The 27,647-nt window shown below is 40.7% G+C and overlaps 1 protein-coding gene across 1 annotated transcript; it reads left to right on the top strand.

The window, feature by feature from the left end:
* The first annotated feature begins 2,720 nt into the window (after positions 1-2,720).
* LOC114472501 (NLR family CARD domain-containing protein 3-like) lies at positions 2,721-27,647 on the top strand. The gene is made up of 13 exons (XM_028461805.1): positions 2,721-2,944; positions 9,305-9,370; positions 9,441-9,566; positions 15,031-15,096; positions 15,167-15,292; positions 19,532-19,586; positions 19,824-20,031; positions 20,231-22,058; positions 22,136-22,309; positions 25,435-25,608; positions 25,697-25,849; positions 26,254-26,300; positions 26,423-27,647. Exons 2-13 carry the CDS (start codon positions 9,318-9,320, stop codon positions 26,950-26,952), a joined length of 3,540 nt encoding a protein of 1,179 aa, XP_028317606.1. The 5' UTR covers positions 2,721-2,944; positions 9,305-9,317; the 3' UTR covers positions 26,953-27,647.

The raw sequence follows: 27,647 nt of genomic DNA, 5'->3' as shown, positions 1-27,647 counted from the left end.
CATTCCATCATTATGATTTATAGATGTTGTTTAATAAACAGTGGATTTAAAACATCTACACACCCGTTTTTGTGATGTTAAAAAAAGACACAAAGATAAATAATTTCACAACGTTTTCCATCTTTAATGTGACCTAGAACCTGTACAATGCAATTAAAAAATAAAAAAAAACTGAAAAAATGAGGTTGCAAAAAAGATACCAGTCAGGGGAAGGGTACAAAATAATTTCCAGGGAATTCAATATAACATGGAACACAGTGAAGACAGTCATCATCAAGTGGAGAAAATATGACAAAACAGTGACTTTACCAAGAACAGGACGTCCGACCAAAATTGATGACAAGACGAGAAGAAAAGTGGTCAGGGAGGCTGCCAGAAGGCCAACAGCAACATTGAACGAGCTGCAGGAATTTCTGGCAAGTATTGGATGTGTAGTACATGTGACAACAATCTCCCGTCTTCTTCATATGTCTGGGCTATGGGGTAGGGTGGAAAGATGGATGATGTAAGAAAAACTTTCAAGCCCGACTACATTTTGCAAAAACACATTTGATGTCTCCCAAACACGTGGGAAAATGTGTTATGGTTCGATGAAACCAAGGTTGAACTTTTTGGCCATAATTCCAAAAGGTATATTTGGCGCAAAAACAACACCGCTCATCACCAAAAGAACACCGTACCTACAGTGAAGCATGGTGGTGGCAGCATCATGCTTTGGGGCTGTTTTTCTTCAGCTTGAACTGGGGCCTTAGTCAGGGTGGAGGGAATTATGAACAGTTCCAAATACCAGGCAGTGTTGGCACAAAACTTTCTGTTAGAAAGCTGAAGATGATGAGGAACTTTATTTTTCAACACGACAATGACCCTAAGCACACAGCCACATCAACAAAAGAATGGCTTCACCAAATTAAGATTGAGGTTTTGGAATGACCCAGCCAGAGTCCAGACCTGAAGCCCATTGAACATCTGTGGGGTGATCTGAAGAGGGCTGTGCACAGATTTGGAGCATTTTAGTAAAGAAGAGTGGGTAAATATTACCTCATCAAGATGTGCCACACTGACAGACTTTTACCCATAAACACTGAGTGCTGTAATAAAAGCCAAAAGTATTAGTTTAAGGTTATGCATGTTATGCAACCAGGTTATCTTAAGTTTTATTTTTTTATTTTTCCCCTTTAAATGTTTCAGTTTGTTTTTCAATTGTACAGGTTCTAGGTCACATTAAAGGTGAAAAAGTTATCTTGGTGTATTTATTTTTACATCACAAAAACCTGGCATTTGAACAGGGGTTCAGTAAATATCTAAGAACTGGTTCTAGCACAGCTACTGTACACTGATGATGTTCTTGTTTCTCACCTTCTGATGAGTTTCAGGTGGATGGTTGTCCAAATCATCTGGTTTCTAATCAGATATGTCAAAGCTGTTGAGGATGATCCCTAATATTTTTTCTAAATTGTACCTGTATTTCATCCAAAAGTTGTTCTACAATGACATTTAATTCATTTCAATTCAACTATAGCTCTAATTACAACAATGGTGAACTTGTAACGCTCATCACAAAATAGTAAATTGTTAAGAAAAAACCCAACAATTCTACAAGAGCAAGTATCAGCTATAGTAGGGAGAAATGATGGACAGTGTGACCCCAAAACCTCTGCCAAAGTCACACTTGTGCTGTTTTTACAGATCAAAAGTGCGTTGATGACTCACTCAAATACGGCCAAAATGTAATGTGCCATATCACAGAGAACACCACCAACAAACCAGGACAAAAATGACGTCAAGCCTATACCAGTCCTCCTCGTCTGGCAAAGAAACACAACAACTCACAGTAAAAAGACTTCTTAAATATCACAAATGTAAAGTTTGAAACTTTTGTTTTGAGTTTTCTCGAGCTGACGGAAGACGTTGAGGATGAATGTCAATTTTTAAATTTTCTTTTATTTCTTTAACCGGTACCGCAGGGGTATAAACAGAAATAAATATAAGCTGGTTTCATATTTCTATTTAGCACTATGGAGTCAATTTTGCTTTAAAAAGTATTCATTTTCTACAGAATCAAAACAACACAATGAAGCTTCTGTGAATCGCTGCCCTTTCTCATTATTTTACATGACTGCCAACACATCTGTCTGAAAACACAGACTGGTGTTTAATTAACAAGATTCAGTTAAAAAATGCAAAGCCGTATGTCAGCAAGTTGGTTTGCCAACAAAGGGATGGAAATAAAAATAAAGGATCTGGTTAATTAGTCAAGTTGGAATCAGAACGTCAGAATGCAACACTTTAAAGATTCTCTCATATAGTGAAAACATACAATACAGAAGAAATAGACAAGCTGATTTTGTGTAGCTAAATAAACATAAATTATTTTTTTTTGTTTTTTTTACAAATAAATATAAAATTAGTACCGGTATTAATTACAAAACACCTAAATGTAAATGAGATGCTGAGAAAAAAAAAAAAAAATAAAAAATCAAATAAGTGCTGGTCAAAATCTGGGAGGTGCTGGAATTTGCTCCAGCAGGATCTGGCCCAAATGAAACCCTGAGGCCAGGCACATGTTTAGTGGTGTAAAATATTGTGTAAGTATGTGATGTTTTATAGTTTTATGGCTGGAGCAGGATTATTGCCGTTCCTGCAGGTGATCCCTCTCTCCTCCATCTGATTGTCCCTTATCACTCAGATGTTTTAAACATGAACTTTGTACTTGTTGCTCTCAGCTTTGGGTCGTTTCCACTTCCTTGTGTCCCAGCGTCTTGTCTGTGGTTCGTTAGTGGAGTTTGTAACAGACGTGTTTACACACTCAGAGACCAACAACATTTTATCACCTGCTCTCAATGCTGCTGTTGCCCTTTGTTGCCGCTGTTGCCTTGTTCCCCCAACTTTACCTGCTGAGTTAGAGCTCACCTATCCATTCAGCGTCAGTGACACCACCTGACAGGTATGTGTTTATCCTGTTCCTCCTTTCCCATTAGCCAAGCTAAGCTAAGCTAAGCTAGTGTTATTAGAGAGGTGGAGACGCTGCTGCGTTGCTTTGCTGTGATTCCTGCAGTCAGGGGCTGTTCTAGTGATTTGGAGGCCCCAGACCAGGGTGTTAAACTCATTTTAGTTCAGGGGCCAAATACGGAGCAGTTTGATCACAAGAGGGCCACAGATTTTATGCTGGAAAACCAGTAATTTCAACATTATTGTGCCATAGTTTGTACTTCTACGTAGACATAAAATACTGAATATGTAACAAAACAACAATATCCAAGCAATAAGTGACATATATCAGTCCCAACAGGATCTACACTTTGAATTTCCTAGATTTTTTGACCAATTTCTATTTAATTAAGGCAAATATGTCATAATTTGAGGAAAATGTAAGGATTTTGTAAGAATTTGGAATTTTTTCAACAGTTTAACATTAAAAATGACTGCAATCATGTGATAAAAGCACCAGGAAAACTGTGAGAACCTATAAATATTGTTGAGTTTCATTTACACAATGATTCATGTTTTCTCTGTCATTTTCACTTTCTCCAGTGGGCCAAATTAGAGGCTCCAACGGCCGGATTTGGCCCTCGGGCTTTGAGTTTGACACACAAACGCCAGACAAACACAAATATCCATTTAGCTTAAAGCAATCAGAGCTAATGAACAAACAGATGTTTTCTTTTAAACAAGGCCACAGAAATAAAAGAGAAACTAAAATGAGCTTTGTTTATGTTCTAACTGAAGACCTTCAAATGACCTTCAGTCTGATAGAGAAAGACAATATGACAAGAAACATAGAAGTAGATTATCTTGCACTAGCAGTGTTAATGTAAACTATGTTTTAAAGTTTTCTGATGACGCTGTAAGCCTTCACTGTATTTTAATGAGCTTTAGTCTTTTGTTCACTGTGTGATGCCAACTTAATCACCATCAATGGAAGAAAAACCCATGAGACGGTTCTGGACCCTCCATTAATATGCATTCACAATAATAATAATAATAATAATAATAATAATAATAATAATAATAATAATAATAATAATAATAATAATTAATTCTAGAAATTCTCCAGAAATTCTTGATATCAAAACGCAGTCACAATCCAAAAAAAGGTTGGAACCACTGAACTAAATATTTTTTATTTCCACTTACTGATTCTTTAAAATGTGTTATCACTTGTTCATTCCGTCATTATTATGATCTATAGTTGTTTTTAAATAGTTTTCTAAGGAAAATGTTGAAGTTGGACAAAGGGGGGACTTTGATTCAGAAATGAGAGAAAAGGAAACTAGAGCCATAAAAGTGTGAGAACCACTGATCTAAATAACCAGTTTAACTGGGAAACGCACGTCAATAATCTGTGTTCCCGTTTACAGCAAAGGTTGTATTTTTTACTCAGACTAAGAGTGTTTGGTGTCAATCTAAAGATGATGTTTTTGTTTCATCAGCTGTTTTAGAAAGCATCATTGGTTCCAGAATGACAGCGTGGTACGGTAAACTTTGTGTCCAGTTGAGGTGAAAATGAAGTGGTCTGGTGCAGACGAGCCTTGAAGGTTGTAGGAAGGACTAAGAACTCCTCCTTACAGTCCATGTATGAACAGTGTGTTGTCACACATTAAATCTGAGTCGTCTCATATCTTCAACCCTGAGGATGAACTCCTTTTGTCTGGCAGACGATACAGAACCTGAAGTGGAAACTCAACCTCTAGAAAAACTCCTTTGTTTTGACCTTAATCAGGGTTTTCAATGGTGCCTCATAATAATGTAGCAGGACTGTGTAATAATGCCATGGTGTTGTCTTATCTCATCTTTTTATTCCTTCTATTTTTATGTTTTTCAGTTTAAAAAAAAAAAAAATCCTATTTATTGTCTGTAGGTCCTGTGTAAAATGGCTCAGTGCAATGGATGATGTGGTAGCAGCTTATTTATGCAACTTAGAGTCCAAAGTTAATTTCCCCACGAGGACGCCACAGTGCATCATATGGTATCTTTTATTGTTTCCATGCTAATATTATAGTTAATGCTATTTGATAACTCAGTTGATGATTGACTATCGTCTAGGTTAAAGTTTAAAGTCTTTAGACGTGTGTGTGTGTGTGTGTGTGACCTTCTGATTGAGGCTCTTTACAGCTTTGTTGATTGATTGCTTATCTAATGAAAACGTACCTCTAAGCCACACTTTATTGTCTATTTGTTTTTATTCTTCTTTAATCCTGACATTTCTCATTGTTTACATTGTGTTCAAGATTTGATGAAATTTGTTCCTTTCTCTAAAGGTGTTTGCTTTATGGCTTGTACTTTAGTTTCTTTATATTTTTCATGGTGAGCCTCAGCACTGATCCTTTTACACTCTGTTCATTTTCTTCCCTTTTTGTATGAATACAGTTTTTAATGGTTTTTTATAAGCTTTAGTAGTAAGATAATTTTTTTAAAGGTCCAGTATTATGCTTTTATTCATCCATCTTAATTTGTTCTAAGAACCCCAACAACATAATATTTCAGGTTGTTTTTTCCCAAACTTGCCTGTTTTCTGGAGTTTTAGCCCTCTGAAAAGCCACTCTCAGAGCAATTATCAAAAACGGGCTGATTTGCGGCATACTTATACATATTCATGAATAGGCGTGTCTGTAGACTCTGACTCCACACACAACAGCAATCACTAGCGAATATCTTTTGCTATGCACACACTCTTGTTATTGTTTTCTGCCAAAAAACTGCACATTACAGTAAAACACATACAGTAGCTATTTAAGCAGCTATTGTGATTTTGAGTCAGAAAAGTGTGTGTGCGTTGCTGCAGAACCAGAGCAGTAGTAGCAGCTCCTCCTTTCCACACACAAACACAGCCAGACTCTCTCCTTTCTGCTTACCACTCTCCATCATCTGTCCCTGTCCAATTCCACAACCGAGTCCGTTGTTAGCGCTGTGAGCCACAAATCTGTAAACATCCCCATCGTTTCCTCCTCAGTTCACAGAATAGGCTGGTGTAGCATTAGCACGGAGTGCTAACAGCTGATGTGTGTGAACAATGGCCGTGGCTCCAAGCAGTGACTCCCAACACAGCAGAAAAATATGTGCAGTTTGCATTTACATATATGGCAATAAAGTCAGGGCTCTAAACTGCGACCAAATTGGCCGCATATGTGACTATTTTATCATTGTGTGCTAGTGAAAATTTCATCTGGTTGCATCCATGCAAGTTTGTATGGGTGACCTGATTTTGGACGGAGCGGCTGAGCGCCTCGTCACATCCCACAGAGTGCACGTCTCTTTCTTTCTCCCCCCTCTCTCTCTCTCTCGCGCCGCGCTGCGGGTGAGGAGACGGTGCGCGCTCACGTAACTTGACCTTAGGTATTGGAACGGTCAATGCGCTGAGTATAAACACAAATGTGCTCCCTTGGAGTGTGCGCGGTCTGCGAACGGAGCCAGGCATTGAGGGCAATGGCTTCCTATAGCTTTAAAAAACTATTGAAATAAGGAGTTGTTTTTTTTTTACAGAAGCTATTAATGATTAATGACAAATCAAATCAAGATATAACAATTTGTTATCCTAAAATAAATCATGTTGTGCAATGACTCAGCACCTTCCAACTTCACCTCCTGCAACATCTACAGATCATCAACTTTCCTTAAGTTTTAAATCCCTGGTAAGATAATTAAACCAACAAAAACACTATTCTGGAAGAAAATAGAGATTTTAATTGTGTGGGAACAGATTAATTTAACCACCAATGTACAGGTTAAATATGCATGTTTTATGCGTGGCAAGAAATGAGTAATTAGCATGTGTTGATCTTTCAAATACATCAACTAAAAAACATCTTCTTTCTATAACATTGTGTTCATGTAAACTGAGATGTGTAAGAATTTGAAAATGCAAGATACTGTTTTATTTCTTGATGTCAATTTATTTTATTTTATTTTAAACTGTTTTCATTTATATGATCAACACAAATCAAGTCAAATTAAATCAAACATTATTCTATACGATTTTAACTGTATATAATTTAATACACTGTATTGTCTTCATTTAGAAGGTATTTTTAAGGCTCCAGGAGGACTTTAATCCAGGTGAGATGAGGTTAAATGGTTCCTTGTAGAGTAAAGGTTGCAGACCCCTGACCAGACCCCACGATCAGAGCTGGACCCTCTGAATTTAATTACATGAGGTGAAACAATGCAGATGCTAAGTTGGTTATGCTACTGTTCAAGTACAGCATTTCTGTAAAATAAAAATAAAAAACAGAACCTGTAACCTGTTGTTAAGCTTTGCTGTTATTTGAAAAAAAAAAAGTTGTTACTTCTTCTTTTTAAAATATATAAAATAAATTACCTGTTATTTCAGCCACTGTTTGTTTGCAGAAAAACTTAATATTGACACTAAAACATTAAAACATTTTGTAAATATATCTCGAGTCATTGTCAATCTTTACTTCATACAAAACTACGGTACACCAGTCGCACACAAAGGAAAAGACAAGCGCTATTTATTCCCCTTGGAGAAAACTCTACATCACATAACTATCACACAAACTCAAGGTCCGGGGGCCAAATTTGGCCCTTCAGAGCATCCGATTTGGCACGCAGGTGAAAATGAGGTCACACTTTACTTGAAGTCTTTTACATGTAGGCTGACATTACACTGTTAATATTATGACATGACACCTGTCATTTCATTTTATTTGTTTCTATTGTCATGGTAAAAATCACAATTTTTTCACAAGGAATATTGAACTTCATTACATTCCATGTCCAAAAAGGAGGAGGGAGAAGAAAACTTTCTTATATTGCTGCCACTTACTCAATCATAATGTATACATTATTGGTCTGCCAAGTTTACACTAAATGAGATAATAATATTACAGCATTATTAAAATAAGAAAGAAAGAAATAAAACATTAACAATTTCAAGGACGTACACGCCTACTCTCATAATTGACTTAGGAGTCTCTTTATGTACATTATCTTGAACTGAAATACATTCAAACAGATCTTTATATCACTATGTAAAGAATTCCATATTATTAACAGAAATGCACGTCTGCTTTAAGGTTGTTCGTGCAAACTGATGTTTGAAAATAAATTTCCTTCTGTGGTTCCATCCTCTGAAAATGAAGGCTGTCATTAAGTGTTGTTTATTACCCTAACCCCTACCCTACCAAACCCCTAACCCCTAACCTTACCTAACCCCTAACCCCTAACCCCTACCCTACCTAACCCCTAACCTTACCTAACCCCTACCCAGCCTAACCCCTAACCCCTAACCTTACCTAACCCCTAACCCCTACTCTAACTAACCCCTAACCCCTAACCTTACCTAACCCCTACCCTACCTAACCCCTAACCTTACCTAACCCCTACCCTACCTAACCCCTAACCCCTAACCTTACCTAACCCCTAACCCCTACCCTACCTAACCCCTAACCCCTAACCTTACCTAACCTCTACCCTACCTAACCCCTAACCCCTACCCTACCTAACCCCTAACCCCTAACCTTACCTAACCCCTAACCCCTATCCTACCTAACCCCTAACCCCACAACAACATCCAAAGCGTATCTTGTGTGTCCGCCGCTTCCGGATAGTGCAAGATACACTTTCTAATTGGTCGAGTAGAGGGTTGCGTGACTGCACGCAACCCGCACGTAAAAAACAACCAGCAGTGACGATTCAAACAGACGCAGTGGTATTTGTTTTGTCCTTCACCAGCCAAAATGGCTAGTAACGCTACAATGTCACCCTCCAAAGTTAATTTTTACTCACATTTGATGGGTTGGCAGGTGTAAATTTAAAGCCCTGGTTGTGAGGGTGACACTGTTCAATAGAGACAATAAAACACATTCTGATCACCATGACATAAGCAACTGATAATGTAGAAAACAGCAGAGAATTCAACATAATCATTTGAATGGACGTGACAAAAAAAATGCTACATTTTGATGAGCAAAAGTGACACAATGCTATAAAGATTGAAGAAGTACTTTTGAAAATTTCAATTTGGATCTGAGAAATGTGAAAAGCTGTAAATAAAGAGATAAAAAAGAAAGAAAAAGGACTGAGATTTTATGTTCCGCTTCAAAACTTCAATTCTGTGTTTTTCGGAGACTGTAGAAGTAGTTTAGAATTGATCAACATCTAAAACAAGGACAACTGACCTCCAGGAACAAAGTTCAACACACATAAACATAGATAGATAGATAGATAGATAGATAGATAGATAGATAGAAAGACGTGTGTACTCTGAATCAGCAGGTGTGTGTGTGTGTGTGTGTGTGTGTGTGTGTGTGTGTGCGTGCGTGCGTGCGTGTGTGTGTGTGTGTAGGTGTGTCTCTGCTATGGATCAGGACACAGTGAAGGAACAACATGAGATCCAGACGGAAGCTCAGAGGTAAGACCACGTCAGAGCTCAGCACTCACACCTCTGCACATCAGTGTTACACAGTCTGCATGTGTTCTAGGACCAGGAAGCAGCTCACAACTGCTGGACCTGAACCTGGACCTGGAGCCAGCTGTGTGTCCTTTAGAAGTGACCAGTCCAAAGACGCACCCATGCACTTCAAAGGAGCTCCATCTACTGACCCACAGTGAGTCCACATAAAGAAGTTTCTGAATAATAATCTAATTATGAAGAGCTTATTTGTGGATTCAACAAATAAACAAAGTGTCTGACTATAAAACGTGGTCATTAATTTTATGAAAATCATTTTCTGGGGGCAAATATCCCTGGGGTCGGCTTGACTTTTTTTTAACTTTTGCCCTCTGACTGAGGCTAAAGGAATGTATATCACTGTAGCAAAACCATTATAAAGTGCATTTTTTGTAATAGTGCCCCTTTATTGACTGCTCCATCAGTTGGTGTAACTTTGCTTTTATCAGTCCAAGGAAAAACAGAAACAGCTTTGTGCATGACCAGAGCTCCTAAGTAGTGCTGAGTCACCACACACTCGAATGTGAACCTTGTTCAATCTTTGTGTAAATAATGCAGCAGGTCAACTGATTCTGGTCTGATGCTCCTTACCATCAATGAGACACTTTGAGAGAGTTTGAGTGAAAATATGTAGAGCAGGGGTGCACAATACATCAATCTACTAGTATCTACTAGTTGATTGCAGACACATTTTGTGTCGATTGCTCACGTGGGCCGCAAGACCTCATAAATGAATGAGAACAGCACAGTCACGAATACTGAAAAATAAAACCTAAGAAATGAAACCTGTTCAGCTTTTGACCTCAGTTTGAGGGGGCGCTAGCGCTCTAATCTGTTCATTTACTTATCTTTCCTTACCAGGTGGAGCTAGCTTGGCTTTTGTTGGCCCTTTCTATCCATCCATCCCTGTCACTCATAGTGGTAGCCAGTTCGACATCCCGTATCATCAGTCAGTTGGTTGATGTAGGATTTCTTTGGCCACCCTTGTGATCTCTTTCCATGAAATGGCGTCCACAAGATGACTTCTGCAGCCAGTTCATTCTTGCTGCGCCAGCAGTGTCAGGCAAACCACAGTCGTTGTTGTCGTATTGAGGTGGTATTGGGTGGAATGTTGTCATAGAGTTCTTTGTTGGTATGACGGTCTTTCCAAGACCGGTTAAGAGCAGCGCGGAGAATATGCGTATAAGCACCCTCTATCTTTCTTTCAAGTTTCAAAGTCAGGGTCCATGAGATGGAACCATATATAATGACAGACTCTACAGTAGCTCTGAAGAAATGTCTCCTTAACTGGTCATGGAGGTCAGACCTCCAGAAGTTGTCAATACCATTCAGTGCTTACCATGCTTTTCCAAGTCAAATGTTGACATCCTGTTTGGTTGATGCAACGTAGTTGCCTAGATATTTGAAAACATCCACCTGCTTTACCATAACATCTCTTGGGCTTTTCATGCCTGCGGATGCATCCTGGTTGAGGCTCAGTTTTCTCTGCATTGACATATAGCGTCTTTCAGGGAGTCTGCCGCTACTGCTAGGTCGTTGGCATAGTCAGTATCTGTGATCTTCTGAGCTGCCTGTCGTCTGCTCCTTCTTTCCTTAAGGGTGAATCCAAACTCTAAGTTTTTGTCGAGAGCTTTTCTAAGCACGTAGTCAAGAAAGATGATAGATACGTATGGAGCCTAGGTGTCTCCTTGGAAAAGCCCAGCAGTGATAACAAAGAAATGGGTATCCAACGACTGGGTGTTTTTATATATCATGATGGCATCTACTGTTTCCTTTGGAGTCCCATATGCTAACAGAGTCTCCCTCATTTTCCCCCGGTGGATGGATTTGAATGCCTTAGAAAAGTCTACAAACAGGAGGGTTGCTGGTAAGTTCTTTGCGTTTACCCCCTTCTCAGATACGTCGGATAGTAAGTGTCCTGAGGTTGAGCTGTTGGTTCTAAGTCATTTTAATTTTTTCTCAGCACTGGATCAACTTCGGGTCTTATCCTGATTAACAGCATCAGATTGTAGATCTTTGGCATGATTGCTGTTAGCATAATGTCACAATAGTTCTTTATGATCCCAAAATTGCCCTTTTTGGAAAGGGGATAAGGCATCCTTTTGTCCATCCATCTATAGGGTCTTGGTTATACACCCTGTTGCACATGCCAAGTAAGATGTACTTCTGCTGGAATCTCATCTAGTCCACAGGCTTTCCAGTCTTAGATGGAGCTTACTGCCTTTTTCAATTCATCCAGCGACAAGGGGCCTCTCTTGATGTTGACCTCTTCGGTGAAGACTGAGCAGGTCTTGGAAGTGTTGCTGGCACAATTGTACCTGCTCCTTCTGGCTGTATCTTTTATTTTTGCTCTGTTGCTGCTTTTTCTGCCACTTATTTTGTTGACAGTCTTCCAGGCTTCAGCTGTTTTTTTGTTGCTGACGGCTCTACTGATGTGCTTGATCTTGCTATCCAGGTATTTAGTTTGTCCGGCTTTGTAAGCACTTTTTAGGGCTTCTTGGGCTTCTTCAAACAGGTTGAGGCTTTCAGGTCATGGATTAGAGTTTCTAAGATGTGCAGCTTTATGGATGTCTTTGCAACTTTTGGCTAATCTCTTCAGTTTCCCAGGGTTTTTGTTTCTTTACCTTTGGTTTCAATGGGTAGGTGTCTACGGCTGTTTCTTTGCATGCTGTTTCAAAGTTTTCATAGATGACATTGGCAGACGTTGGTGGGTCAGAGTCTTGGAGAGCGGCAAATCTATAGTTCAATCTAATAACGAAAGTCCTACCAATCTCAGAATTGGACTTTAGAAATGTCCAGTAATAGGGTGTTATATTACTGAATTTCTTCTTATTTGCTCATAGACTCAAGCTAAGTTTAGCAATGCAGTGATCAGATGCAATACTGACAAATGAATTAAAAGCTCTGCAGTTCTTGGCAATGTTCTTCCACTTTCGATTTATGATGACATAGTCCATTTGTGTCTTGTTTCCATTTGGTGCTCTGTGTGTCCATTGTTGGCAAGACTTTTTCTGGAAGATTGTGTTTAAGCACAGCAGGTTGTTCTCTTGAATGTAGTCTTTTAGCATCAGGCCATTTTGGTTCCCAGATGGATGTTGAAATCGCCACCAATGATAAGAACGTTGTGTTTTGGAACTTTTCTGGTGACTTGCGTCAGTTCCTCATAAAATCTTTTGACTTTGCTTACATCACTCACATTTGTCGGACTATAGCAGGAGATTACAGTGGTTTGAGGATTTCCATCCTCAAACCACTGAAAATGAAGGCTGTCATTAAGTGTTGTTTATTACCCTAACCCCTACCCTGCCTAACCCCTAACCTTACCTAACCCCTAACCCCTACCCTACCTAACCCCTAACCTCACCTAACCCCTACCCTACCTAACCCCTAACCCCTATCCTACCTAACCCCTAACCCCTAACCCTACCTAACCCCTACCCTACCTAACCCCTAACCCTTGCCCTACTTAAGGCAATGCAAGGCAAATTTATACAATTTTTGGCCACTTGGTGCACCACACACTCATACCCAACCCTTGGGGGGCTGGGGGTGGAGGGTACCGCCACCTGTGCTACTGAGTAGTGGCAAGGGAGCGGCATTCCCACCTCAAGTTGCCCTACCTGGGAGGGGTGTGGGGGGGTGTTGCTGGGGGCTTTCTTCATGGGGTCTCTCCGGGTGGTACCAGCTACTCACGACCCAACAACCATTTAGTATTAAAACTTTCTTCTTTTCAGATTCTCTTTTATCTTCATTTTCCCCTGTGTCAACAGCAGCCTTCCTTTTTTGCAGTTCAGGTTTTTCAACACCCTATAAAAGCTCCTATTGTTTGTTTTGCGCCGTTCTGTTTGTGTTCTGATACCAAGCCATAACAATTCCGTGAATGTAAACACGTAGCCAATTGTTGTATGACACGTCACGACATAGTGTTCATGGGAAATGTAGGATTATGTAACACATATGATACTTAGATTATTAAGCAAAGTAAAGTAAGAGTGAAATAATAAGTATTTAAGTCTAATTTTAGATGAGTAAATCAATAGACTAAGTACAACTCAAGGAGAGAGGAGCAGAAACTGAAGAAAGATCAATTGCTTTTAAAGGTTCCTTGTATTATGTGGAAGACATTTACATATATCCAACATGATTTTGAATGGCCATTCAGTGAATATGTACAGTGTCAAGTATGATAACTATAAATAATATTACTGTGAGTTTCTGAGAACCCTGTTCTAAATCAAAATATAGAACATTTAGAAAACAAATTATTCAAGATTACAATTCTAATAAAGAAAAGTCAAATAATAATTCCTTGGTTCAATTGTCCGTTTCATTCACACACAAATTAACAGTTCATTGACCCAAGCAGGGATTCCACAGAATATTTCTCTCTGTACACAATTCCTTAAATAATACAAGTTGTTTTATAAATAAATATATATAAAAATATTAGTCAAATATTGTAGAATATATTTCATTTAATGATTCTCAGATTATTAAATTATTCTCAATACGATTAACTATATAATTTAATCATCTAAATACTTAAATATTAGCAAATATTCAATATAAATATCAAAAAAGCAGCATTGGAACCATGAAGCACAATGTTTTTGCGATAAACACACCAGAACATAGGATAATGATCCACATTAAACATGATTACTAATATAATTATTAATTAAATTCCATTGTCAATATGATTGAAAGGAAAATGGCATAAAAAAACACCGGCTGATGAGAGGCATGATCGTGGTGTCCAGCATTGGACAGTCAGCTCCTATGACTTATCGCTTAATTAGATCACTTTCATGATTGGTCACAACAGTTTTATCATTAACCGAAGTTAACCTACCTGTAGCAACAACATCCAAAGCGTATCTTGTGTGTCCGCCGCTTCCGGATAGTGCAAGATACACTTTCTAATTGGTCGAGTAGAGGGTTGCGTGACTGCACGCAACCCGCACGTAAAAAACAACCAGCAGTGACGATTCAAACAGACGCAGTGGTATTTGTTTTGTCCTTCACCAGCCAAAATGGCTAGTAACGCTACAATGTCACCCTCCAAAGTTAATTTTTACCCACATTTGATGGGTTGGCAGGTGTAAATTTAAAGCCCTGGTTTTGAGGGTGACACTGTTCAATAGTGACAATAAAACACATTCTGATCACCATGACATAAGCAACTGATAATGTAGAAAACAGCAGAGAATTCAACATAATCATTTGAATGGACGTGACAAAAAAAATGCTACATTTTGATGAGCAAAAGTGACACAATGCTATAAAGATTGAAGAAGTACTTTTGAAAATTTCAATTTGGATCTGAGAAATGTGAAAAGCTGTAAATAAAGAGATAAAAAAGAAAGAAAAGGGACTCAGATTTTATGTTCCGCTTCAAAACTTCAATTCTGTGTTTTTCGGAGACTGTAGAAGTAGTTTAGAATTGATCAACATCTAAAACAAGGACAACTGACCTCCAGGAACAAAGTTCAACACACATAAACATAGATAGATAGATAGATAGATAGATAGATAGATAGATAGATAGATAGATAGATAGATAGACGTGTGTACTCTGAATCAGCAGCGGTGTGTGTGTGTGTGTGTGTGTGTGTGTGTAGGTGTGTCTCTGCTATGGATCAGGACACAGTGAAGGAACAACATGAGATCCAGACGGAAGCTCAGAGGTAAGACCACGTCAGAGCTCAGCACTCACACCTCTGCACATCAGTGTTACACAGTCTGCATGTGTTCTAGGACCAGGAAGCAGCTCACAACTGCTGGACCTGAACCTGGACCTGGAGCCAGCTGTGTGTCCTTTAGAAGTGACCAGTCCAAAGACGCACCCATGCACTTCAAAGGAGCTCCATCTACTGACCCACAGTGAGTCCACATAAAGAAGTTTCTGAATAATAATCTAATTATGAAGAGCTTATTTGTGGATTCAACAAATAAACAAAGTGTCTGACTATAAAACGTGGTCATTAATTTTATGAAAATCATTTTCTCGGGGCAAATATCCCTGGGGTCGGCTTGACTTTTTTTTAACTTTTGCCCTCTGACTGAGGCTAAAGGAATGTATATCACTGTAGCAAAACCATTATAAAGTGCATTTTTTGTAATAGTGCCCCTTTATTGACTGCTCCATCAGTTGGTGTAACTTTGCTTTTATCAGTCCAAGGAAAACAGAAACAGCTTTGTGCATGACCAGAGCTCCTAAGTAGTGCTGAGTCACCACACACTCAAATGTGAACCTTGTTCAATCTTTGTGTAAATAATGCAGCAGGTCAACTGATTCTGGTCTGATGCTCCTTACCATCAATGAGACACTTTGAGAGAGTTTGAGTGAAAATATGTAGAGCAGGGGTGCACAATACATCAATCTACTAGTATCTACTAGTTGATTGCAGAGGCATTTTGTGTCGATTGCTCACGTGGGCCGCAAGACCTCATAAATTAATGAGAACAGCACAGTCACGAATACTGAAAAATAAAACCTAAGAAATGAAACCTGTTCAGCTTTTGACCTCAGTTTGAGGGGGCGCTAGCGCTCTAATCTGTTCATTTACTTATCTTTCCTTACCAGGTGGAGCTAGCTTGGCTTTTGTTGGCCCTTTCTATCCATCCATCCCTGTCACTCATAGTGGTAGCCAGTTCGACATCCCGTATCATCAGTCAGTTGGTTGATGTAGGATTTCTTTGGCCGCCCTTGTGATCTCTTTCCATGAAATGGCGTCCACAAGATGACTTCTGCAGCCAGTTCATTCTTGCTGCGCCAGCAGTGTCAGGCAAACCACAGTCGTTGTTGTCGTATTGAGGTGGTATTGGGTGGAATGTTGTCATAGAGTTCTTTGTTGGTATGACGGTCTTTCCAAGACCGGTTAAGAGCAGCGCGGAGAATACGCGTATAAGCACCCTCTATCTTTCTTTCAAGTTTCAATGTCAGGGTCCATGAGATGGAACCGTATATAATGACAGACTCGACAGTAGCTCTGAAGAAATTTCTCCTTAACTGGTCATGGAGGTCAGACCTCCAGAAGTTCTCAATTCCATTCAGTGCTTACCATGCTTTTCCAAGTCAAATGTTGACATCCTGTTCGGTTGATGCAACGTACTTGCCTAGATATTTGAAAACATCCACCTGCTTTACCATAACATCTCTTGGGCTTTTCATGCCTGCGGATGCATCCTGGTTGAGGCTCAGTTTTCTCTGCATTGACATATAGCGTCTTTCAGGGAGTCTGCCGCTACTGCTAGGTCGTTGGCATAGTCAGTATCTGTGATCTTCTGAGCTGCCTGTCGTCTGCTCCTTCTTTCCTTAAGGGTGAATCCAAACTCTAAGTTTTTGTCGAGAGCTTTTCTAAGCACGTAGTCAAGACAGATGATAGATACGTATGGAGCCTAGGTGTCTCCTTGGAAAAGTCCAGCAGTGATAACAAAGAAATGGGTATCCAACGACCGGGTGTTTTTATATATCATGATGGCATCTACTGTTTCCTTTGGAGTCCCATATGCTAACAGAGTCTCCCTCATTTTCCCCCGGTGGATGGATTCGAATGCCTTAGAAAAGTCTACAAACAGGAGGATTGCTGGTATGTTCTTTGCGTTTACCCCCTTCTCAGATACGTCGAATAGTAAGTGTCCCGAGGTTGAGCTGTTGGTTCTAAGTCATTTTAATTTTTTCTCAGCACTAGATCAACTTCGGGTCTTATCCTGATTAACAGCATCAGATTGTAGCTCTTTGGCGTGATTGCTGTTAGCATAATGTCACAATAGTTCTTTATGATCCCAAAATTGCCCTTTTTGGAAAGGGGATAAGGCATCCTTTTGCCCATCCATCTATAGGGTCTTGGTTATATACCCTGTTGCACATGCCAAGTAAGATGTACTTCTGCTGGAATCTCATCTAGTCCACAGGCTTTCCAGTCTTAGATGGAGCTTACTGCCTTTTTCAATTCATCCAGCGACAAGGGGCCTCTCTTGATGTTGACCTCTTCGGTGAAGACTGAGCAGGTCTTGGAAGTGTTGCTGGCATAATTGTACCTGCTCCTTCTGGCTGTATCTTTTATTTTGGCTCTGTTGCTGCTTTTTCTGCCACTTATTTTGTTGACAGTCTTCCAGGCTTCAGCTGTTTTTTTTTGTTGCTGACGGCTCTACTGATGTGCTTGATCTTGCTATCCAGGTATTTAGTTTGTCCGGCTTTGTAAGCACTTTTTAGGGCTTCTTGGGCTTCTTCAATCAGGTTGAGGCTTTCAGGTCATGAATTAGAGTTTCTAAGATGTGCAGCTTTATGGATGTCTTTGCGTCTTTTGGCTAATCTCTTCAGTTTCCCAGGGTTTTTGTTTCTTTACCTTTGGTTTCAATGGGTAGATGTCTACGGCTGTTTCTTTGCATGCTGTTTCAAAGTTTTCATAGATGACATTGGCAGACGTTGGTGGGTCAGAGTCTTGGAGAGCAGCAAATCTATAGTTCAATCTAATAACGAAAGTCCTACCAATCTCAGAATTGGACTTTAGAAATGTCCAGTAATAGGGTGTTATATTACTGAATTTCTTCTTATTTGCTCATAGACTCAAGCTAAGTTTAGCAATGCAGTGATCAGATGCAATACTGACAAATGAGTTAAAAGCTCTGCAGTTCTTTGCAATGTTCTTCCACTTTCGATTTATGATGACAGTCCATTTGTGTCTTGTTTCCATTTGGTGCTCCGTGTGTCCATTGTTGGTGAGACTTTTTCTGGAAGATTGTGTTTAAGCACAGCAGGTTGTTTTCTTGAATGTACTGTAGTCTTTTAGCATCAGGCCATTTTGGTTCCCAGATGGATGTTGAAATCGCCACCAATGATAAGAACGTTGTGTTTTGGAACTTTTCTGGTGACTTACGTCAGTTTCTCATAAAATCTTTTGACTTTGCTTACATCACTCACATTTGTCGGACTATAGCAGGAGATTACAGTGGTTTGAGGATTTCCATTGAGGGTGGATATCATGTCCTTGGTGTTATCATTTCAACACTAGCGAGTGCTTGGTATGCTTCGGGGCTAAAGAACATACCGATTCCTCCATTTGCTGCATTCACACAGCTTTTCCATGCTGAGCAGGTAACCAGTCTCCAATTTCCAAAGGTGTGTTCCTTTGTCGCTAAGGCGTCATGTATAAGTCTGTGTTCTTGCACACACACAATGACAATGTACAATTTACAACCTCTAATATTCAGTAGAAGTAGACCCTCCTCCAGCCCGTTCACACTGGGCCGTCTAAAGCAGGGGTTCCCAAACTTTTCAGTCCGCGACCCCGAAAATAACAATGACAGAGACTGGCGACCCCCACTATCCCAGGTGGTGATTGAAAATGTGCACACAGGACTCGTGCATTTATTAACTCAAACGCGGGCTTCACAGCAGTACAACAAAGAAAAACAGCATATCTATTAAGTTATTTATATGTTTTTAGAATAATTAGTCATGGTAGGTTTAATAGACACAAACCGGGCACAGACTGGTTTCTTTTTGGAGGATGTGTGTTTGCAGTTGTATTTCTTCACTCTTCTCTCTTGCCCTCTCCACTGGCCTTACTGTTTTGTCTTTGGTCAGTATTACTATTAACCAACACTTTATTTGCCTCACACACTTGAGGTGCAGTAAAATTACGAGCAAATGTGAATGCCGTAAATCTGTCGTTATCGACTCTTGAGGAGCATTCTTGAAATCATCTCACAAACCCCACTTGTGACCCTCAGGAGGTCAGGACCCCTGATTTGGGAACCACTGCTCTAAAGAACAAAATGAGCTACAAATACTGAAATGCTCTATGTGCTACTGACTGGACTAGCTAAATGTGCTTTTTATGGGTCTTTGATGAAGTGTTTGGTGCTTTGCATTTTCAGTGAGTGATTGAAGCCAAATAAAGCCTTAGTCCAACAGACTTCTTCTCCTGTTCAGTGGAAACATGTTGAGAGGTTCCACACATGAGCTGAGCTCCAAAAGCTGCTCCACACTTACTGCACTGTAGCTCTGCAGGACAGTACCCACTGTTGCTGATGTTCACATGATGTTAGAAGAGCTTCCTGTGCTTTCCTCCAGCTGCTCCTCAGCATGTCTGAGTGTCTGTGTCTTCTCCACAGCAGCTTGGAGGGTGTGGATGGTTCCTCTGCAGCTGAGCCTGACTCCATCTTTACGGTGTGTACGTCTACAAAGACACTAAACCTGAGTCAGCCTGTGATCAAACCACTGTACACTTATTCACACACGCACACACACACACGCACACACACACACACACACACACACACACACACACACACACACACACACACACACACACACACACACACACACACACACACACAGCTTCAGGCTCTCACTGATGATTGGAGCAGGCCTTCACTCATCACCTTTAATATGTTGGTGTTCCAGCTGCTGGAGGACAACATCATCACCTTTGTTAAGGCTGAACTCAAACACTTGCAGAAGATTGTGGCTGGAGATGATCCAGAGTGCTCAGGGACTCAGATGGAAGGTGAAGATGAGGAGCAGAGGAGGAACAGGGAGGCCTTTCTGACCATCACACTGGATTTCCTGAAGCGGATGAAGCAGGAGGAGCTGGCTGAGCGTCTGCAGAGCAGTAAGAGCATGTGAACATCTTCACTGTGAGGAACATTACATGAAAGACACAAAGCTGGGTTTTCTTTTTCAAAGCAGGATTCAATCAATCACATTTAATCTGAGGAATCATCCAGACTGAGAACATCACACACTTTGATCTCCAATGTTCAAACCTGCTCTGACTTCTCCACTCTAATATTAAGTTTGTCTTCATTCAGGAACAAAGGCTCCTCGATACCGACATGAGCTGAAATCCAACCTGAAGAAGAAGTTCCAGTATGTGTCTGAGGGTGTGGCTAAAGCAGGAAGTCCAACCCTCCTGAAGGAAATCTTCACAGAGCTCTACATCACAAAGGGAGGGAATGGAGAGGTAAACCAGGAACACGAGGTCATACAGATAGAAACAGCATCCAGAAGATCAGACGCAGCAGGAACAGCCATCAGACGAGAAGAGCTCTTTAAATCCCCTCCTGGAAGACCTCGACCAATCAGGACAGTGATGACAAAGGGCGTGGCTGGCATTGGGAAAACACTCTTAACACACAAGTTCACTGTGGACTGGGCTGAAGGCAAAATCCAGCAGGAGGTCCACTTCACATTCCCACTGACCTTCAGAGAGCTGAACCTGCTGAGGGGGAGGAGCTTCAGCTTGGTGGGACTTGTTCATCACTTCTTCTCTGGAAGCAAAGGAGCAGGAATCTGCAACTTCCAGGACTTCCTGGTTTTGTTCATCTTGGATGGTCTGGATGAGTGTCGGCTCCCTCTGGACTTCCTCAGTACTAAGACCCTGACTGATGTGTCAGAGTCCACCTCAGTGGAGGTTCTGCTGATAAACCTCATTAGAGGAGAACTGCTTCCATCAGCCCGCCTCTGGATAACCACACGGCCTGCAGCAGCCAATCAGATCCCTCCTGAGTGTGTGGACATGGTGACAGAGGTCAGAGGGTTCACTGACCCTCAGAAGGAGGAGTATTTCAGGAGGAAGTCCACAGATGAGGAGCAGGTCAGCATGATCATGTCCCACATTAGGAGGTGTCGTAGTCTCCACATCATGTGCCACATCCCGCTCTTCTGCTGGATCACTGCTACAGTTCTGGAGGACGTGTTGAAGAGCAGAAAGGAGGGAGAGCTGCCCAGGACTCTGACTCAGATCTACAGCCACTATGTGGTCCTTCAGACCAAAGTCAAGACGGTGAAATTTGATGATGGAGCTGCCACAGATCCACATTGGAGTCCACAGAGCAGGAAGATGATGGAGTCTCTGGGAAAACTGGCTTTTGAGCAGCTGCAGAAAGGAAATGTGATCTTCTATGAGAGTGACCTGACAGAGTGTGGCATGGACATCAGAGCAGCCTCAGTGTGCTCAGGAGTGTTCACACAGGTCTCCAGAGAGGAGAGCAGCCTGTACCAGGACAAGGTGTTCATCTTCATCCACCTGAGCCTTCAGGAGTTTCTGGCTGCTCTTCACGTCCATCAGACATTCATCAGCTCTAAGGTCAACCTGCTGGAACATCAACCACAGAACAAGAACTCTTTGATGTTGACTATAAAACAAACCTTCTCCAATCATGAAGTTGAGCCTGACTTAAACCTTCTCCATCAGAGCGCTGTGGACGAGGCCTTACGCAGTCCAAACGGACACTTGGACATGTTCCTCCGCTTCCTGCTGGGTCTTTCACTGTCGACTAATCAGAAGCTCCTACAAGGTCTGCTGACACAGACAGGAAGCGACTCACAGACCAATCAGAGAACAGTTAAATACATCAAGGAGAAGCTGACTGAGAATTTATCTGCAGAGAGAAGCATCAACCTTTTCCACTGTCTGAACGAAGTGAATGATCACTCTCTGCTGGAGCAGATCCAACAGTCCATGAGATCAGGATGTCTCTCCACAGAGGAACTGTCTCCTGCTCAGTGGTCAGCTCTGGTCTTCATCTTACTGTCATCACAAGAACATCTGGATGTCTTTGACCTGAAGAGTTTCTCTCCTTCAGAGGAAGCTTTTCTGAAGCTGCTGTCAGTGGCCAAAGCCTCCAAGAATGCTGAGTATGTGACTTTAGAAGAACGAGTCTTAAATTTTCTCACAGTTAAACATCTGTAAAGTTTCTCTGATTCTTCATCAGGTTGAGTTTCTGTGGTCTCTCAGAGAGAAGCTGTGCAGCTCTGTCCTCAGTCCTCAGCTCTCAGTCCTCCAGTGTGACACATCTGGACCTGAGTAACAACCATCTGCAGGATTCAGGCGTGAAGCTGCTGTGTGAAGGACTGCAGAATCCTCACTGTAAACTGGACTCTCTCAGGTCAGTGGGATCACAGGGAATCAAAGGATTAAACCTTTTTACAACCATCACATTCAAGATGAATGTCTGTGATGTGTATAAAGCTAAACTACTGAGAACAGTGTTCATACTAAAAGTCTAAAAATATCTTATGAAATTACATTTAAATGTTTTCTCAGTTTATCAACTCAAAAAATAAATCATGTCATCTGCATTAGTAAAGTTTACAAGAGCACTCAGAGATCTCCAGTGTTCATTTGGACATCACATTATAATTTAGTTTTAGTCGTTTTGACTAAAATGCAGAGGTGAAAATAATTGAGTTGCTTTTATGGTACTTGTACTTTTTTGAGTACATTTCTAAATCAGTAATTTTACTTGTACATAAGTACTTTAAAAACAAATTAATTAATTTCTCCACCCAACTATTACTCAGTAAATTGTTACATATAAATTACATATGTAAATGTGGGCGTGAACACAAGTGCGCTCACATCCACGCTGATTTAGATGTTAAAGGATAGGTGCGTGGATCTTGTCCTATGCACCGTTTTAAACATCTGAATTTTTTGAAGCGTACGTCTGGCTCTAGATTGAGACGTACATCTTTTTCATACCAGTTTTCACGCAAGTCTTTTTTTTTTTTACATGAGACCCCTGAAGAAGCTGCTACATGCTTTGATCTCCATCACACTTGACTATTGTAATGGTTTTCATCAAACATCTACAGCTGTTTCAGAACGCTGCAGTTCAGGTCTGAACCAGAACAAAGACGTCAGAGCACATTATACCAGTTTGGCTCCCAGTCAGTCTCTGAATGGACCTAACTAAAGTTCTGCTGCTGGTGTATAAATCTGTGAATGGGTTTGGTCCAGAATACATCAGTGAGATCAGGTATGAACCCAGCAGGTCTCTCAGATTTATGGACACAGGTCAGATAGTGGAGCCCAGAGCTCACAGCAAACATGGTGATGCTGCTTTTAGTTGTTATGCTGCAGAGAAGAGGAACAAACTGCCAGCAGATTTGAAGTCAGCATCTAATGTGAACATTTTTAAATATATTTATTTATTTATTTATTCAGTTTATTTCCGACTTGGTTGCATTCACAGAAGTTTTCTTTTTCTCTTTTTTTTTTTTTTCTGTACATGCTGAAAAAGGAGACGAGAGAAGAAGGTTGCTGAGAGGGAGATTTATCATCATGTTATTGTTGATTTAAAGCTTTTACTGCTGATTGTAAGTCTTTTTCTGTTGGTAATGTTGTTATTGACTTTAAAACTGTTAAATATGTTCTGTTGCAATTTTTAATATCGTAAAGCACATTGAATTACCTTGAGTATACATGTAGGAGGTCATGTCTATGACAGATACCACGGCACACTTCTTGACCACTTTGGTCAGAAACAGTTTCCTCCTTTTTCCCTTTCAAACACAGACAAAGAGCTGAGTACAGGAATTTACGACTGTTCTTCCCCCACTGCTCCTTGAAGCACATGGCAGAATCTTTCCCTTTGTGTTATACTGTTCTCCAAGAATTAACAATGAAACATCCTAAAAGCGGACACAAATTTCTGATAAAAGTTTGAAATGTATTTTTCTACACTGTCATTAACTCTCTTTATTCACAGGAAATCAAGGACAACCTTAGAATAAGATCATATAATTGTTTTTACAGTTAAAGTGTTCCTAAACAATATCTCTCATTAACTTTAGGTACATCATGTTTGGTGCCAGAATAACTGGGAAAATATGATCTCTGCTTTCGTCTCGTTTTGAAAATTATAATGTAACTGGTTTCTGAGTTATATTCATATTTCTTGTTCCGAAATGTTTCTTATTTATTCATCTCTTATCACACATACATGAGAGCCACAACCCACAAAACATCCAAAGCAATCTAATTGGCTCCTGAAAACACGTCGACCAATAGAATCGCTTAGACCACGACAAAACCAAAGCGCAAAATTCAAATCATGGGATTTCGGTGCTGGCCGCTAAGATGTCTTCTTTAATCTTTTATTTTCTTTGTAACAAAGTGTTTTCTTTCATTAGACCTTTTAAACAAGCTTGCGCGTCCCAGAGATAAAACCTCCTGTTCCAACTGAGATGCTGAACACTGAACCAAGAACCAAGAACCGAGCCTGAAGGAGCTGAACACTGAACCACAAGGACAAAGCCTGCACACGCTGAACAAAGGCCAGACAGGCCTAACACAACTCAGAACCAGTGGAAACCTGCTGACTGAACGAGCTGTGAAACGTGCTGAACAAGGAACAGAACCGTCCAGCCTAACACATGCCAGAACCAGGTCCAGGAAAGGACCCTTTCGGACACACTCCAGTGGTCCGGAGCCACGCTTTGCTGCTTCAGACTCCTCTCGCCAGTCCGCTCTGCCACAAGAGAAGGACCACCGACCACGGACCCATCAGAACCGAGGTCCTCTGGATCTCAAATTCTAATCGGGCCTAAAATAATTGCAGCCACATTATTCTATACTGATCTTATCATAGCTCACACACACACACACACACACACACACACACACACACACACACACACACACACACACACACACGCACACACACACACACAGAAATCATGCTACTTTTCTTTCTTTCTGTCCTTCTTTCTCTACTAAGCTTTAACCTTTAAAGTGTAAATACATTTATCCTTAGGTTAGTGAGCGTAGCGCTCTTTTAGCTTTATTGTGTTTGTAGGTTTTAACTTGTTTTGATTAATAAATGTTTATACTTTGAGAAGTTGTCTGTGGTTTATGAAAATATTACAATCATAAGGTTTGTTATATGGAGAGTAGACAGTCTTGACAAGAGTTCACAACCCTGGATGACAAGGTATTAATAACTAATTAAGTGATCTGAAACACTTTAACTCAATTTCAGATGGCACCTCTTGGCAAATTACTGTAACATTAATAATAATTAATTTTATAATTCCAATCACTCCTTGTCCAAGCTCATCCTCCTACATACAATATTCTATACAAATACATTTGCCTTGCCTAGCAGTGTAAATCTTTCCTCCTTGTTGGAGGTAATAAAGCAGATGAAGTGTACAGCAAAGGTTTGAATCCTGTCAATAATGTGTTGATGATTATTATTATTAATAGGTGATTGTATTTTTCCCACAGACTTAGTTTTTGTGGTCTCTCAGAGAGAAGCTGTGCAGCTCTGTCCTCAGTTCTCAGCTCTCAGTCCTTCATTCTAAAACATCTGGACCTGAGTAACAACCATCTGCAGGATTCAGGAGTGGAGCTGCTGTGTGAAGGACTGAAGAGTCCTCACTGTAAACTGGACTCTCTCAGGTCAGTGGGATCACATGTTCTATCAACGTTCTCCTGTTCCTCGTCTCCTCACTTGTTTCCTGAGTTGTGGATGTTTTTCTGAATCCAGTCTTTCAGGTTGTCTCATCACAGAGGTGGGCGGGGCTTCTCTGGCAGCAGCTTTGAGCTCCAACTCCTCCAGTGTGAGAGAGCTGGACCTGAGCTACAACCATCCAGGAGACTCAGCGGTGAAGCTGCTCTCTCAGAGACTGAACACTCTGAGGTGAGACACATCACAGCAGCTCATCACATGTTCACATCAATCCCCACCACATGTGTGACAGAGAGCTGTATCAAAGGAATGTGATGAAGGTGTGAGAGGTGGGAGACTAAAGGAGGAGGACTGGGACAGGTTAGAGGGATGAAGGACAGAGATAAGAAGGTAGTGAGGAGTGAGGAGAGGCTGATGGAGAACTATGAGGAGCTGATGAAGGAATGAGAGAGAAGATCAGAGGAGGTGGAACCAATCAGTGAGGATGAAGAGAGGAACAAAGAGATAAAGAAGGTGAAGCTGTTGAAGAAAAACCAGTGGAAACATGGAGAGCTTGATAGAGATGGCATCAGGTTTCTGAGCAGCACTTTGGACTTTTTAGGTGTGTAAATCACTGCCTGTGTTTGCTCCTGCAGGGCGGACCATGGAGGAGAGCGGAGGATCAAAGCTGGTCTGAGGAAGTGTAAGTGTGTGTGTGTGTTCATTCAAAGTGTCCTCATGAAGCTCTGAGTGAATGAACATGTCAGTGGAATAGAGAGAATGAAGCATCACATGATCAACTGTTGTTTCTTTGTGTCTCATCAGATTTCTGTCACATTGACCTCGACACAAACTCCATCAACACAAATCTCAGACTGTCTGAGAACAACAGGACAGTGACACGTGTGAAGCAGGAGGAGCTTTATCCTTATCATCACGACAGATTTGATTACTACCAGGTTCTGTGTAGTAGTGGTCTGACTGGTCGCTGTTACTGGGAGGTGGAGAGGAATAGAGATGTTTATATAGCAGTGAGTTACAGAGGAATCAGACGGAAAGGAAACAGTGTAGATTGTTGGTTTGGATTTAATAATCAGTCCTGGAGTCTGGACTGCTATGATGGTTTTTACTCCTTCAGACACAACAACAGAGTCACACCTATCTCCTGTCCCTGTCCTTCCTCTGGTAGAGTAGGAGTGTATGTGGACTGTCCTGCTGGACGTCTGTCTTTCTATGAAGTCTCCTCTGACTCTCTGAGACTCATCCACACCGTCTGTACCTCTTTCACTGACACTCTGTATCCTGGGTTTAGAATAGGTTCCATTGGTTCCTCAGTGTCTCTGTGTCCTCTGTGAAACAGACAGACAGACAGACGTGTCTCTGTCTCTGAGGGTTAAACTTCAACTAATACTCTTCCCATGTAGTGTGGTTGGTTGTTGGCTGGTGTGTTTTCATTGAATGTGTGTAATTGTCAGTGATGTGTGATTAGTGATGAACTCAGAGACCAAACAGCTGCATCACAGCTGCCTTTTAAAGCTTCTACCAACAGGTCTACTGTAGATATGAGCAGATCAATGATGGGAGCATCTTTGTCTCTTTATTGTTGGACTTAGATGAGTTGAATTGTGTATGAGCCTATTGCACTGTGGGATCAGCAGTAAGATGCAGAACTAAAGGAAGTCCTACTTCATTCTGGGATTTGAATAGTCACATGCAGAGCCAGGCTCTAGTGTCTTCTACTTTGTTGATCAGAAGTTGATCTTTAGTTTTCCTGTCCTGCTCTGACTCTGAATATGGGAGACTGTCTTCCTTCATCTGCATCATGTGTTCAACCATACGATGCAGTCACAGTAATGAAGGACGTAGCTGTCACATGATCCACATTCATGTCAGCATTAGAATAATGACCAATCGGCGCATTAACACAGGAAACAACAGAGGCTTTGTGTTTATTTCTGTTGTTACTTTGTATATTTTCATGTAATTTTTTTTTTATTTGAAGATTTGAACCAAGAATGAGTGACACAATAAACATTGGTTTCCAAGTCTT

This window comes from Gouania willdenowi, chromosome 11 (genome assembly GCF_900634775.1).
Source record: "Gouania willdenowi chromosome 11, fGouWil2.1, whole genome shotgun sequence".
Lineage (NCBI taxonomy): Eukaryota > Metazoa > Chordata > Actinopteri > Blenniiformes > Gobiesocidae > Gouania > Gouania willdenowi.
Note: the sequence above shows the minus strand (reverse complement) of the source record. Positions and strands in the feature narration are given on the sequence as shown.